Here is a 16,628-nt window from a genome sequence, read left to right as displayed (position 1 = left end):
AATGCGAGACGGTCACTTAAAAATTAACACTAAAAGCCTGAGGGCAAAAAAACAAAACCATAAACAAGCTTATTTAGTTTATTTATTGAAACTAAAAAATAAAAAGAACAAGCAGGTAATAATGTGACTCAAGCAAACAGAGGTACAGATAATACATTTAAAAAGGTCACTTTTTTAATTATAAAACCCAGAAGATGAATAAACGAAGAAACTCTCACACGCACACACACACCTGTGGAAGCTACACTACTGCACTCCACAGACGAGCAGTTTGTCCAGCCTGCTGCCTGTTGGGAATTATTCATGTTTGGAGAACAGACTGAAGCCCTGTCCCTCAACATCAGCTGGATACATTTCCACAGGTCATCGTCACTGCCGACAACGAGAGGTCGCACGCACCGCTGGGTCATAGCGAAGGATGTCAGTTAGGCTCCAGAGCAGTCATCACAAAGCTTCACGTGTATATCAACATGACGCACAAAAACCTCCAAGCATTCCCAGCGACAAGAAAAGAAACCCTATAAAAGTCCTGTCCACCTCCACAGAAGAACACAGTGACGGAACAAAAACCCTGCTTTTATATCTAGGACTTCTTTCAAGCATTATAAAGTATGAGCTCTATGTACATGATTCAAAGCATGAAGTCTATGATTCAGCACTGCAGAATAGAATTCAAATAACACTGTGTCTTTATCTGGTGATTCACCCAAGTAGCACAAATGAATCTCTGGTGTTGTTGGCCCTGTGATTCTGAGAACAACTTAATAAAGGTAAGTTTTCTCCAACAGACACAAAAAGACTTATTCATACTACACGAAGCTCTAAACCATCCTCAGATTTCATCAGCGTGCACAGTTACAGTTGGAAGGGGGGTTTGGACTCCTGTGCAACACCGCAAACTACAAACACCAACAAGCAAATGGGATCATTGGGTCATTGGACTGGACAGAATATAACCATTAATATACATGATAATCCAAAGAGGAAGGGAGATTTGTTTCACTTCAAACTTCTCCTGCTTAAATTAAGCTTGAGCTACTACACAGTGAGCACCCTGAGCTCTGTGCACATCGTTTCAGATGTTATAAGCTCGATTTAGCCATTTCTCTGCTCTTTGGTGAGACTGAGAGTACTCTTCATGATGCAATCACTGCATTTCCTCACACCAACTCCTCCAGCTGCTTTTAAGGCTGGAAGATGTTGCTGGAGGGGGAACCATCTGCAGGCCACAGGACCGGGGGGAGAATAATTAGCCAATAATTATTCACTGACATACGGAGAAGCAACAATGCCTGATCAACACCTTGTGAAGCTGAACATGAAAAAAAAAAAATATTGAAAGCTGCAAAATGCAAGCTGGGACTGCATGACTGGTGTTAAAAAGTGAAATCAGCTCAGTCTCCAAATAAACTATTGGTTGCATCTTGTAGCTTTAACTCCTGCTAAACAGAGGTGCAAAGCTTTGTGCCGCGTTAAGCAGAGTATTCAGTCAGATAACCGGTTCTCCATTTTGTCTCCGATTTAAAAATAACTGAATAGATAGGAGAGAAGAAGAAGAAAAGCTGTGAGGAGCTCAGACATCTAGCATTGTGTCGGAACACTAAGATGACGCGAAGAGAGGGAGGGAAAAAGTAAAAAAGAGAGGAAAAAAAAAAAGACCCAGGTGTGAGAAGGACAGTATCTGAAAACGTCTCCCTCCCCTTTTTTGCAAAAGCACGGGGAGACGGGTCATCATCGTCATCACTGCCGAACCTCCACATAGTTGGCTGGGAAAAGGCCGTAAGCACCTCTGCACACGCCTCGCCACCAGCCCTCGTCGATCATCTCAATGTTGGTGATGATGTCGTCGGGGTCAAACGAAATTTCGTCGTCGCCCGCTGAAATGGGAAGACATTCATGAAGAAGGAGCTCTAAATGTCTCAAGAGCTTACTGTTGATATGATAATGGTCAAAAACAAAAAAAACTGATCCTCTAAATAATTTCATCCAGGATCTAAAGTGCACTTTGATTCTTCTATAAAGGACATACACATATATACATAAACTCTACCTGCTTGATAGTCATATAGGGCCACAGCTGTCACCCCAAGGTCCTCCCCGTAGTCGTACTGCTGCGTGTCTGCAATTGAACAGTAGTTTAAATAAAAGCTTACAGAGCAATCAGGTGGTTCTACACTACAAGGAACTCTAACCTACAGATTAACAAAGACATGACGGTGCTATAAATGTTGTTTTTTCAACTAATTCCTTATTCACACAAATCTTTCTGTTTAATACTGTTTTAAAACAAAGTGTCATTTTCTACCTTTAGACAATAAAATAAAACAAAAAAACAATTACATAGCAAACAGCAGTTTGTCAGATGAAATGTAAGTAAAAGAATCATGAGTGTAACAGGTTTTAGTCCCTTCTTGGCTCCTGTGTCCAAAGTAGAAAGCTACACTGCATTAATGCCGTCCTGTAATGCAGTGTAAGCATTCCTGTGTGAATGCCAGAGGGGAAAAGCCACCAATAACACAACAATAATAATAATAATTAAAATAAATAAAATAAAGAGCTTCACCTTCTGCTGCAGACTCCTTGGGGTTCTGGTACAGATCATCGTGCGGTGTGTAGTGGCTCTGTGGCTCTGCCTCATACAGCTGCCCTCCATTCTCAGCGGTGTCGTAGGCCTCCTCCTCCTCCGTGTTCTAACACAGTAAACACAGCATGTTAAAGACTGCAGCACTCATGTTAGAGAGAGCGCGCTGATTTGGAGAGCTAGCTTATACTATTGCCAAACTATACTGTAATAGTATTAGTAAGGTTTACCAGACACAGTAGCGTCTGAAACAACTCCAGTCCCAACAAGTTACAGTTTCTCCTGATCAAATTAGGTTTTTATATGTTAAAAAAAACAAGACCTGAAGACAATGTTTTAAAGTTTGGTGTCATGTATACTACATACATGCATCCAAGCTTTTCCTGGATAATAACACGATGATGATGATGATGACAATAATAATCCACTGTTGGTCTAAAACACAGCGGTGCCACAAAGAGTGATGCAAAAGTGTCTGTGTGTTGATGGGCGATCGTGGCTCAAGAGTTGGGAGTTCGCCTTGTAATCGGAAGGTTGCCAGTTCGAGCTTGGACAGTCTCGGTCGTTGTGTCCTTGGGCGAGACACTTCACACGTTGCCTACTGGTGGTGGTGGTCAGAGGGCCCAGTGATGCCAGGGTCCTCTGTCAGTGCGCCCCAGGGTGGCTGTGGCTACAATGTAGCTGCCATCACCAGTCTGTGTGTGTGAATGTGTGGATGACTGGATGCTTTGGGGTCCTTAGGGACTAGTAAAGCACTATACAAATCCAGGCCATTTATGTGCTGAGTTCTCTTCCTGGGAAACAGTCTTTGTATAAAAACTTTGCAATCGCAATCAAGTCCTGTAAAAAACATTCTTTGCGTCATGGGCAGCGTCACAGTGAGCTTTAGGCCTAAACCTAAGCATTCAAAAATCACTACGACTCACCCCGTGGCTTCTACCTGGTTGAACCGCTGGAGTCGGGCTTGGGGTCGGACTGGGACTTGCAGCAGGGACAGGAGACGGGGCTTTGGCAGTCTCTTCAATTTGGCGGCGCGCTGCCTCCTGCTCTTGCTGCTCCTTGGCCTGACGACGCAGCCGCTCCTCCTCAGCCCTCTTTCTGTCCTCCTCCTCTTTCTGCTTGGCGATGTTCTCAAAGCGGGCCTTGATGCTTCCTGTGCTGCTGGCACCTGATGAGAACGATTGGGAACGGGGAGGAAACAAAGTGACGTCGACTACCTAGTTTCCTCAAGTTGTGACTAACAGACGGCTGATGATGAACGATGCTCACCGGCCTCCACAGGTTTGGTTTTCTGGTAAGCTGGAGTCAGCTTCTCCACATCCTCGAATGTGCTCGCGCTCTGCTCAATGTCAGACGTAACATGTAAGACAAGGCCCTCTACAGAAAAGTACACACAAACACGGAGTCCTTACCTTATCCATGCGATCATTCTGGACACCAAACTTCCCTCCAAAGCCTTTAGAATAATCTGGCAACAAAGAGGAGAAAAAGTGAATGTTACTTTGTGTCTAAGGACTCAACCACAATGTGCATCACCAGAGCCTGTGCTCCAGAGGAGAGCTGAAACGCACTCTCTGGTCCGAGTTCAGCTGAAGCACACTGTAGGTTGACTGGGCCGACTGAAGATGTGCAAGAATCAAAGAAGCAGGAGGAAAACGAAACGGGCTGACAGGAGAATGCTGACACAAGGAAACATTTGTTCATGCGGCCAACTCAGCTTAATCTCTGCAATGAAGAAGAGCTGTGTCCGTGCAACAATAGCAGGAAGCCTTCGTTTTAAAGAATAAATCAGAAATATGCAGTGTGGTCATACAGAATCATGCACAAAATATATGCATAAGCAAAACAAACAGCATCACGGCAGTGCCACAAACAGCCAGGGGTGGTGAACAGGGAAGGCCGAGGCGATATGATAGCTGCTTTCAAGTTATTCACGGGAACTGCCCCCTAATTGGCCCTTTGGACATTTTGTTTGCTGCGTTTATGGTTTCACTGCCTTTTACGTGGAATTTGCTGATATGATTGACAGAAGCAGTCTGCTGTTCGTCCCCCTGACAGACATCCTCGTAGGGTCGTTCCTGCAGCTGGATAAAAGATCCAGGCTGCAAACCACACAGTAGGGCTGGGCCATATCATACCGTCCATGGTAATACCGGTATAATATTGGGCAACGATAAGAAAATGAGATATCGCAATAGAATATGGGTAAACACGCATGCGCAGTGCCTTTGTTTTAATACGCACATGGTGGAAAAAGCATTTCGGCGACGGAGAACGAGGAGGGTGAAAGCAGATTGTAGAATGAAATGGATGAACCAGAACTGGTTTGTAAAATGCTGCAGCTTCAGTGGTGTGGAACTGGTTTAGCTTTCGTCCGTCAGATACACAACAAAGCACTATTTATGGTAGCGCATGCTAGCGGGCCGTCGTTATTACCGTGTTGTTTGGAAAATACGGCGCACTTAAAATCATCCTTTGAATTTTCTGAAAGTCGACAGAGCCCCTTATAATCCCGTGGGCCTTATGTATGAACTCTGGTTGTGTTTACTGACCTCGAAACGATTTTATGTACACGGCGCTCGAAAATCTGTCAAATGTTTCAGTACGACTTTGCTGAGCTACGAAGCCGCAGCGCTCGATGGATTGTCAGAGCATTACGGCTATCGTAGGCGGCGCGATACGTACTGTGCTTCAACATAATATTACCGTATTGTGTGTGTATAACCTCTTTTTAAGTGTTGTGGATATTATACATGGTTATGCTGAGGATATGTCGGCCAGTTTCCACTGGAAATGCTTTTTGGTTAAACTGTCAGCGAGGAATTTGCACTGTTACATTTTTATATAACTTTAATGGACATAAAAAAAAACAGCTGCTTGTTTAAGTGAAAATACATTGATGGGGTTTTTTGCACTAATAAAGTTGTGGAGTTGTAAAGTATTTTGTCTAGTGTCAGTTATATCGTCAGTTATATCGTTATTGCAAATTTTCAAATGTATATCGTGATAAATATTTTTGGTCATATCGCCCTGCTCTAGCACACAGCCTACTGGGAAACTACTGTCTGTATTCATAATGCTGAATTATTAATGTGTCACACTGGGTTATAGATATACTTACTGCATAAATTGAATTTATAAATGCCAAAAATAAGCGCACTACATTTTCTGTATAAACCAGCATCTATGACAGCGTATCGTCCATGTAGTGACTGATATCACTTCATCCAAAGTGAAGGCAGTTTGCAGCTGGTAGCAGAAGCTCAAACAAACTGTCATTCAAGTGCTTTCCTGTTATGTAAAAATAAAAATAAATAATAATAATAATAATAATAATAATAATAATAATAATAATAATAATAATAATAATAGGCCGGGGGCACCTGAGCAGTGCAGACTTGATGGAAAGGATTCATATTGTGAAAACTCTTTGGCCGTCTAATGGAGAGGATCCAGGCAGGCGACCAGCAGCACCACTAAGACCTGAGGCCTGTACTACAAAGTTCAACATACTCAGTATATGCATATATTATCAGGCTACAGCCACCCTAACATCAGCGATGAGGCTTAGCCGCCACATAGAGGCGGTTATCAACTTGAGTCAAGTAGTTTGAGACTCACTGTTTTCTAATGCCTCACTACAAAGAGCATTCACACACAAAGGTCTGAAGACACTGGAGGATTGGATATGAATTTACAGTTGTGTTTTCTGCTCAACTGACAGGCTTTGTTGTTAAATTGTTGGTATGCTTTCTAATGCAAGACTAGTTGGTGCTAAAAAACAAAAAACAAAAACAACTTTATTAGGTACACCTGTTCATATCGAATCAGCCAATCACTAAATGCTTTAAGACATGTAGACAAGCTAGAGTCCTAACAGAGCATCGCAATGGGGAAGACTATTTACATGACTTTGAACGTGGTTCAAATGTGCCTGTCTGGCACCAGCATGGCTTTTTGGTGCTCAAATATTTCAGAAACTGCTCATTAGGGCTGGGCCATATCATACCGTTCACGGTAATACCGGTATAATGTTGGACAACGATAACAAAATGAGATATCGCGATAGAATATGGGTAAAACGCGCATGCACAGTGCCTTTGTTTTCATACGCACATGGCGTAAAGTATTTTGTCTAGTGTCAATTACATCGTTATCGCAAATTTTCAAATGTATATCATGATAAATATTTTTGGTCTTATCGCCCTGCTCTGCTGCTCATCTCCTGGGATTTCCCTGTACATCCATCTCGAGAGTTTAGAGATGTGGTCCAAAAACAAAATGAAAAAAAAAAAAGTCCACTGAGCAGCAGTTCTGGGCAGAAATACTTTGAGGCCAGAGGAATGCATCATGGCGTGTATCAACAGTTCAGGGTGCTGTTAGAGTGAGGTCACAAGACTCCAACTATTATCAGGAGATTCACGTAAAGGGCAGCTGGCAAATCTGACAATCGAAGCAATTCTGAAGGCAAAGCGCTTTATAAGAACCATTTACAAGAGGCCCCAACTGATTCTGGCAAGATGTGTCTAATAAACCAGCTGGTGACCGGCAGACTCACTTTAAGTGATTGTTAGTCCTAGGCGCCACTTTGGGATCACTATATCAAGGAGATCAGATAAAATTGAAAGTAAATCACTTTGCAGAACAGGCCTCTGGGGCTGGCGTGCCGGTGCCCGTTCACGGCTGTCTTGAACGCGTAACACTGCATCTTCTCACTCACCTGCACTACTGCCTACATTTGTTTGTTATAACAGTCTGATAGATTCCTCTGCCCCTCCAAGGCCTTACAATAGGATTGATGACAGTAAACTAAAAGTCTCAGTCAGTGCTGCACAGGTGGGCGTGTCACTGTGGGAGTGGGAGGGGCTTCTGTCAGAGCCAGCCAAAGAAGCTAAGAGGGAGGACTTTTCATAGGAAGGGAAGGATCAGGAGGAGCTTTGTAAAAGGGAGGGTGGGGTTGGGTGACGTGCTCAGGAAAGTATCTGTGCCTTTTTGGGACTCGTGCTTGGCCAGGTTCTCCTTGTGCTCATAGCCCAGGGCACACTGGTCCTGCCTCTCCACCTCTACCCCATACTTCCCTCCAAACCCACGCTTATAGTCTGCAACACAATATATACACATATACGGACAGACAAACATCACACACATATTACAAAATACACACCGAATACATGTAAAAGACACACATATAGCGACAATGATGCACCCACCAGGCTGCGTGCTAACAGAACGACAAAGAAAAGGCCTTCGTGTTCTTGCCCGTTCACTCAGCACTCAATGTTCGGATTCACTGCGAATGGTTTTTACAACTATGAAGAGGCTTTTCCTCTTCAGCTGGTCTGCTCCCTCGTTACCTTCGTCTTCAGTAATGTCTCCTCTGCACATTAATATTTCCTCAGTTTTAGGAGAAAGGAATATTTGTGAACTGAAATGACTTTGAAAACTGAGTAACATGACGTCTGCTACCAAAAGCTGCAGAAATGGTAAAAGCACCTCGACAAATTTGTAGCCAGGGATTATTAAGGATATGAAAACTATAGTTTAAGATAGGAACCGTGTATGATGATCCATCCAAGTAACAGATGGGAAGAGAATAAGCGAGAAGTGGAAGGAGATGATGGAAGGAGGAAGATGTTTAGAAGGACAAAGGAAGGTGGAAGAGGAAAGGATAAAAATGAAGGAGGAAAGGAACAAAGAGTAGGAGGAAGAGAAGGAAAGAAGTAGTTAATAAGAGAAAGGAGGAGTAAAGGAGAATAAGAACCAGGACACAAGAAGGAAGGAAGGAAGAGAAGAAAGAATCGAATGAAGGTTAGGGTGAGGAGGTAAAGGAGGAATAGGCCCCACAGAAACAGAACACAGCATGTGATTGATTGGAATCTTTCAGTTTAGGATAAGGACCCACTTCCCATCAAAGAAATGAAAGTATGAGAGCAGACATAAGAGTAATGTTTGAACTGCTCCCATTCATTTGCTGCATGAACATCTGATTGACAGGCCAACTTCTCTGACCATCTAGAAGTGGCTCTGCATAGAACTCACTGTGTGAATGCCTTTTAGTTTAGATTCATTTACATGCTTGTAATGTCCTGAACACAGCATCAGCTTAAGACCCGACATGCAAATATAAATCTGAGCTGTGGGTTTCGTTTCCGCTTTCTGAGCCATTTTTGCATGCTAGTTGAGGAAGTTGGCAACTTTTTAAACACTGCACTGGAGCCACAACAAAACCACATCTGAGATCGAGTACACGGCCGAGGAGGAAGTTTGGTTTCACGGTTGATTTGTGCCAAACTCAAACTTGTAAAGGTGGCCATTTTAATAAACCCTTAATTATTTCATATCGGCAGTGCATCCGTGCGAGTGTCACGCTCAAACACAGAAACCAACTCGGCACCAGTACCTTTCTGGGACTCGTGGAGCTGCAGTTTCTCCTGGTGGTCCCATCCCAGAGCCGATTTGTCCTGTCTGTCAGTCTGCACACCGAATTTGCCCCCAAAGCCCTTCACGTAGTCTGCAGGGAAACATGACACACAGACGCAGGTGTCTAAGATAAAATGTTTAATGACAATCTTGTAATGCTACTTTGAAAAAACACTGCACCATTTACAAGCTACAGCAGAGAAAGTGCTTTAGTCACTTCTATCAGTGTGACACTAGTTTTTTTGTTTGACAAACTTTATATTTAAACATTATTTAACGTTTACTCATTCAATCCTAACAGCGGAGGCAGCTGCATGTTGCACATCATTCGTTCCAAACAGGAATTACAGTGAGCGGTATTAAACTCTGTCTGCTGCCCACCTATTCCAACAATGATGCTTTAAAACGCCTGACTGATTTATACCCAAACGTAGGTTACAAACACAGTCGGGGCATTGTGGAGGTCGTTTATGCATTTGATACGAGTCTTATCTGCTGTTGGCCAATGAGGCGTGACAAGCAAGCAGCTACACACAGCTGCTGTGCTGAAACTGCAAAATTACAGACAAGTCAGGACAGACATGAGGGTGTGACCTACTGAGACCCTCTGGACACAAAGCTGCTAATAACACATCAGCAGCGCGAGTTTAACAGCACGAGCTGAAAGCAAACAAAAGCCGTTTACTCTGTCGCTCGTTCTTTCACGGTAACAAGGAATCTAAGCAGTGAAAACAAGGTCACTGCACACAACAACAACTAGTATGTGATTTTTTTATAATAACAAAACTCATCCTATTATTACACCCTTCAAACTTCAGTCACAAATTATATAATAAATAATTAAAATCAGAGACAGTAACTCCCCTGTGTGAAGAATCAGCTCTGCATAGATGTCACCATCTGTGCGTCACATGCTCCACCGTTCTGACCCCAAAATTCAAATTAATGACTTTTTTTTTTCAGCCAAAATTACAAAACAAGTTTGAGGCCTGTGTGACTGTTGGGTTAAACGTTTGTTTGTAATCTGACCAACACCACTTGTGTCAATAAAATAATCTGCCATCAGTTTGTTTGCACGCGCTTCAACCGTGATCAAAATAAGAGCGTCTTTTTTTTTTTAAGAAAATAAAATGTTCACAGCGAGTGCCGACTGCTGTTACCTTTCTGGGATTCGTGCCTCTCTGTTTTGCCTTGATACTCGAAGCCCACGGCACTCTTGTCCACCTTGTCCATCTCAACGCCAAACTTGCCTCCAAAGCCCTTGGCATAATCTGCCAAAGGCCCAGGGGAGAGGAGAAAACAAAGTTCAAAACAGAAAAACTCATTTTGCTTATGCATCAAGTACGTTTAGTTTATTCAACGTATGATGTTGTCTTCTGTGTCAAGTGGAAATGTGCTTATTGAGAATGTAGACAAAAAACAAAACCCCCCTACAGATGCTGACTACCTGATGGATGTTAAGGTGTTAAACAAAAACAGCAGTCCAAATTGAAACAGCCTCCCAGCCCCAAAAAATAAAAAAAATAAACTGGAGCCATGGAATGAAAACATCGTATGTACAAAACACCATGTAAGATAACTTATAGTCTTTAATTAGAATGCATTTTGATCCAGGGCAAAAAAACAAAACAAACATGCAGCTCAAAGCAGTTAAGTTATTGTTGTGCAATCTCAAATAAGCAGGCTGAGGAATGATGGAATGAAGAAATGCAAAAACAAACATGATCTGCCAGGACCTGCAGGCTGCTGCGCAATTACAGCTCTAGTGTCTGTCTGTCTGTCTGTCTTCACTTTTGCCATCTTTCTGCAGATTAATGAGAATGCCATACGGCAGGAAACCTCGACAAACCTTTCTGGGACTCGTGTTTCTCGGTTTTGCCTTGGTAATCGAAGCCCACGGCACTCTGGTCGACTCGATCAGCCTGCACTCCGTATCGCCCCCCAAACCCTGTGGTGTAGTCTACATAGCAGAGCAAGGAGGAGGGAAGGGGCAAGGTTCAGAGATCAGGGTGAAGCAGTATGGGAGCAGTGATCGTGGAGCAGCCCAATTCCAAACTCCCTATTGACACTTCCGGGTGCTAGCCTCTGGGTCATTCCATTCAAAAAATAAAAACTTTATAAAACTTTAAATTTGGAAAAGTTTCCACTTGATCTCTGCAGAATCAGCTGAGATATTGACTTTAACAATAACTTGAGTCTATTTAATGAAACAGTCATATTACAGACTTCAAGTACATGGGAAGGTGGGCTGAAATTTGGCACCTTTGAATTTGAATATAAAAAAATAAAATATTAGAAACAAAAACAAGATTTTGGCTTCAGAGAGAGAGTTGGTGTAGAATTGATTTAGTTGCTTTTTAAAAAATAAATACATTTAAGCAGAGCTTGAATATGCTCTGCTCATTAGTGCTGAACCCTTCGCGTAGATCGCTCCTGCATGCTGAAATGCATTCATTGAATCTACTCAAGTTATTTTGCAAAAATCAGACCAATTCTGACAAGCTCAGGTGGCTAAACACTGACATTTCATGGGATGACTCAACAGCTAAGACAGAATCACAACAGTAAAGACAAACTAACAAGATTATCATGCAATCATATCATGCTTTTTTAATTACTCATTGAGGGCCATGTACATCTTATGTACACCTACTGTAGCAACAAGGGACAGCAATAAGGAAGCATTGGAATTGGGCAGATATTCAGGACTGTGGTTCAAAGCACTGTTGAGGGAATGAGAGCAACAAAGGTTGACAGCCTGGGTAAGCAGCCTCAGCACTGAGAGCCACGAAGCCTTCCTGAGTAGCAGGATCACTGCAGTCTGTAACTGTAGTTTGTTTTGACTCTATCCCAGCACACTGGGTCTAACAAAAACGCCATTATTATGTCTCAAATTCTAGCTTTAACCTGATTTTTTCTTTTTTATCCATCTAATCTATTACTAATGTGTCCACTGAGTAAAGCCTTAGTTCCATGTCCAGGACACTTTTGCATATCTAAAGAAGTCAAAACCAGCAGTTTTGCAAAGACATAACAAATAAGGACATCACCTTTCTGTGACGCGTGCTTCTCCGTCTTTCCAGCATACTCAAACCCAACAGCTGACTGGAAGGAGACAGGAAGAAGCAAAGCAGTTATTCTACTGATTAGACGCATTTAAAAGGTTTGCATTCGTAGCGTGCAATGTTGTCGAAGTTGTGTAAATGACATGCAAATAAGGCTGCCATGGCTGATTAAACTCAAATCTTCGTTTTTGTCATTTATGGAGAAGGTTTTGTGACACAGCATGCTTCCTTCTGAAACCTTAGGTCTGTAGTTTTACTTCCAGCCAAATGTGCATGAACACTGCTGTGCAGTAGAGCAATTACTCTTGATGTGGAGGAGATACGTTCTTTAGCAAACTTAAAAACAAAACATGACACATACAATACAATGCATCATTTCATTTTTGTAAAAAGAAGGTGTTGGGGGGCGGGGCTTCATTTTACACAGCAGGAACATTACTAATAAAAAGTGTCTAAGAAAGTGTTGTGCTACTGTTCGAATGAGGTCAGCAACAGGAAATACCTGGTCAACACGGTCAGCCTGCACTCCAAACTTCCCCCCAAAGCCCTTAGAGGTGTCAACCTGGGAGCAGTGCTTGGACAGTTTGCTCTGGTAGTCGTGTCCAACAGCAGACTGTCAAGGTACAAAGACGCAAACGTAAATGCATGTAGATATTTAAAATGCTGCATAAAGCAGAAGACTGACAACGCTAATGAAAGATGGCAAAAAACATGAAAATAGAAGGAAAACTAGGCACAGCCAGCAGGAGGTGTATCGACTGTGGAACACTAACTACTGACTTAGCGCGCACACACGCACGCAGACACACACCTGCAAAAGCACGTAGCAAGCTGGCTGGTTTCAGCTACATGAAAAACCACAACTACAGGAACTACTAGTTTCAACCCTCCAAACAAAGAAACAAAATAAAACATTAACACTGTAGTACAGCTGTGCACACAAACAATGTGTTACACTTATTTTAACAAATCAGTCAGACTACTAGGAAATTGTTTCCATATTTTCATTGACTGTAACTACACGTGGTTTTCATCTTTTCATCAAATTCTACAATTTTGTCAAGTTGGAGTTGTAAAGTGAAAAAGCTCTGCAGCCTCAGACTACAGCACACTCCCTCACCTTGCCAGACGTGCTTATATTAGAATTGGTCTGTGGCGAGCATCAACCCTTAAACCCTTAACAACAATAATAATCTTTGGATGTCATGTGAAAGCAGACAGACCTGTTATGCAACAGGTAGGGTCATTCCCTGCAGTAGAATTTGCCATCTTTGTTTTCCATTTATGCACAATTTTAAGCAAGACCTATTAGAATTTGCAGTTGGGGAACACTGATCCCTACTCTTTACAATGAAAAGCAATTTCAAATGTCTTCAATGATTCACAGACAGACAAGTTCCTACAATACAAACTGTAAAGGATAGTTCATGTAATTCTTACCAATCTATAAGAAGAAAAACAAAACGACAACAAACAGAATTTGTGTGTCTTTGATCGACTGCACAGGTCTTACTGCCTCCCTCACCTTGTCCATTCGATCTTGCTGCACTCCAAATTTTCCTCCATAGCCATGCGAGGCTTTGGGCATGTTCTCCAACTCCTTCTGCTTCAGGTTGGTATGCTCCGTAGAAACAGTCTCACGCAGACGGTGTATACTACACCAAAGACAACACGGTTAGGACACACAATTTGTAGATTTCCCACAGTGCATTTATTCCCAAAAGGAGGAAAAAAAACCTAAAACAGTCGCATCCTTACTCTATGTGCTCCTGATGGCCTGAGCCAGCCACCGTCTTGGCTCCCCAGCGCTGCTCCTTCTCAGACACATCATTCTAGTTTTTTAAAAACAGAGTAATAATGTCAAAGCCAAGAACACTAGTGAGCAAAATAAGATTTTATTTAAGTGAACCAAGAGGAACTAGAAACAGGAGAAAATACAGGTACCTCAAAGTCAGGGTCAGTCTCCCAGTCGTCGCCTCCATCGTCTACAGACACATTGACTGACTGTCCAGCTGCTGCCTTCCACATGTTTGTGAACCGTATGCCACACACACTGAAATAAATTAAAGACAAATATTTTACACAAGTTGAAGAGGTAGAGGCGTCTGAGGACAGGCTCAAATTTGAAGCGACCTGATGGCTAAAGTTCAGGAAACAACGAAACTTAAAAATATACAGATCAACATTTCAGTCGCATCTGAGCCCACTGACATTCTGAGGCACAACTAGAGTATTATTTCAGTATTACCATTTTATTATTGTTTCCCCCACTTTTCTTCCAGAGAACATTAGTTCTATTAAGGAGCGCAAAACCTATTCCACAAAAGCTCAGTCCCAGCATACACCACCTTATTATCAGATATGCAGATATCAGTCTGCAGGGCATCACTGATGCACATTTATCTCTGCATGCTCTGCAGAAAGTAAATTTATAACTTGTAAGTATTTTCTAACACCTTTCTGCAGTAAAAGGTTTGGGATTTAAGCTTTTTTACTTTTACATTGAAAATACGCTAACGTCAAAAGAGCTTGATGTGGCGAATCCAGAAATCTGGATCCTCACATGAGCTTAAGTTGGACTTGTGAATAAATGTTAGTAATAAATTAGGACTGTGGCCTTTACCATACATGTTGTCATTTTACTTGACAATTACTTTTCATCTGATTCAATCAAATTCTTTTATCACTTAGCTGTAAATTCAGGTAAATGCCCTTTCCATAATTCCATAAGGATATTTAATTTAAGTGGGTGGATGTGCCAAATTTTCTTGTCGGAGTAACTGAAACAAACCAAGCAACAACTGAAAAGCAGTAAAACAAACAAAAAAAAAAAAAATTCTTATAAACTTGCTTTTCTTTGGAACTTGAACAGTATGTTTGCTCTGCAATTCAATTTTTCTGTGTTTACCCAAAAAGACATAACAGTGGAATTTATGTTGTTTTTATCCAATGATGACAAAAAAATTATTTGTATTTAAATCAAACTAAAGAAAAGCCCAAGTATGCAATCAATGCTGTTTTTTGGAGGTTTTGTGTAAGTTCTGAGTTAATAAATGATCAAATCGATCGACTCATCAACTAGTCTGACAAAAGCTGCATTGATTACTTATAACTACGTAAAAGTAGCTGCACATAAGATCCATGTTAAGCTTAAATGCATTTCTCTATTTCAGCATTGACTGAATACAAATTAATGACTGCTGGTACAACGAAGCAAGACACCCGACTACACCAAGTCCTCTACGCTTATATAAAGTGGACGATTAACAATCTGTAAATTCGCTTATGACATGCGGCCTGTGATCGCGCATCTGTTAGGAACAAACGCTTTCTGTGGCAGTCCCCACTCCTGACTCAGCACCATGTGGGCAATCAGCATCTGTGTTCAATCAGAGGCTGCGGGAGACGTGGCTCCATTCATCTCAGTACAGAGAACAGAGGGAAGGCATCGGGACCAGGAAACTGTAACCTGGCAAGTCCCTACACCAAATGTGTGATTTGTGTCCCACAACACAACCACACCCATCTGCTGCTCACATCGAGCTGCTACTCTCCTTGACCAGGCCTGAGACACGAAAGTCCACTTAGGTGTGACTGTGGTGCAAATAAAATGCAGATAACAGGGAGCAGTTGGCACAGTTGACTATTCCAGTCCACATAGGAAATTTCCCTGAAGCTCTCTGTGACATTGACCTTAATGGTTTTCCTTGCCTCGGTAAAGTAGGCCAGACTTCATTTGTCAGGACTCAAACATGAACCCGTTTTTGCCATAAAAACGGGTAATGAAATTATGTGGCGTGTTTCTGCTGATGGTCTCAACGGGAACACTGACACAACTGTCAGTGATTCAGGCTTTAATTACGGTTTGAACCGGGACACAGGCTATGGAATAAGATGTACACCTCATCAATGCTTACTGACACACGACGAATCAAAGTTAGATGTCCAAGAGCGGTAAGAAAACTATAAATTACTTAAATAACTGGAAATTGTGTCAGTCTAGCTGTGGTATTTCCTGTTCCAGTTTCCAGCTAGCTGGCTGGCTAAAGCTAACATGCCTTCTGGAATGATGAAGCGCTTCGGCTCGCGCGGACACGTTAACGTGCTCCACCGAAATAATAGTTCATGCTCACCGTTTGCTACAAAGCTAGCTCCGAACAATTGAGTGTTAAAACTCCTCCGGTAGGATATGGTCCTGTCGCAGCTGTAGCTTCGACGGAGAAGCGTTTGTGGATCAGCTCGCGCTCCCTCTTATCTATCCGCGCGACTCTTCCGGCTCTCCCAGTATCCCGTCCTGTTCGCCACAGCGTCAACGTCACAAGAGGGCGTTGCTCGACCTGTTCGTGGTTTTCTAAATGGAATTTAGTGGAAAAACAGATTTCTTCTAATGCTGCAGCTTAATAAAGCCGCAGGGAACTGGTGTTTTCATTTTGTTAACATGGGAATGTATCCAATAAAATCAGTGCTAGGATACGAAATTACGAAGAGCCTGCCTGGATTTGCCTCACATTTATACAGCACTTTAGACTTAAAGTCACATTTTAACTATACCTTCATCATTT

The 16,628-nt window shown here is 42.2% G+C and overlaps 1 protein-coding gene across 3 annotated transcripts; it reads right to left on the bottom strand.

The window, feature by feature from the left end:
- Positions 1-68: 68 nt before the first annotated feature.
- Positions 69-16,375, bottom strand: cttn (cortactin). 3 transcript variants are annotated; one of them, XM_026193110.1, is made up of 16 exons: positions 16,200-16,375; positions 14,011-14,119; positions 13,825-13,898; positions 13,592-13,721; positions 12,569-12,679; positions 12,052-12,106; positions 10,851-10,961; positions 10,162-10,272; positions 8,982-9,092; positions 7,570-7,680; positions 3,994-4,049; positions 3,851-3,920; positions 3,508-3,749; positions 2,564-2,690; positions 2,051-2,119; positions 69-1,877 (listed from the first exon to the last, which is right to left on the bottom strand). In XM_026193110.1, the coding sequence occupies exons 2-16, from the start codon at positions 14,092-14,094 to the stop codon at positions 1,741-1,743; spliced, it is 1,599 nt and encodes a 532-aa protein (XP_026048895.1). In that variant the 5' UTR covers positions 14,095-14,119; positions 16,200-16,375; the 3' UTR covers positions 69-1,740. The 3 variants fall into 3 exon arrangements, with proteins under 3 accessions (XP_026048895.1, XP_026048767.1, XP_026048826.1); XM_026192982.1 differs by lacking the exon at positions 7,570-7,680 and having other exon boundaries at positions 16,200-16,373; XM_026193041.1 differs by lacking the exons at positions 7,570-7,680; positions 8,982-9,092; positions 10,162-10,272.
- Positions 16,376-16,628: the final 253 nt, after the last annotated feature.

This window comes from Astatotilapia calliptera, chromosome 1, assembly GCF_900246225.1.
Source record: "Astatotilapia calliptera chromosome 1, fAstCal1.2, whole genome shotgun sequence".
Taxonomy (NCBI): domain Eukaryota; kingdom Metazoa; phylum Chordata; class Actinopteri; order Cichliformes; family Cichlidae; genus Astatotilapia; species Astatotilapia calliptera.
The sequence above is the reverse complement of the archived record's forward strand: the minus strand, read 5'-3'. Positions and strand labels throughout refer to the sequence as shown.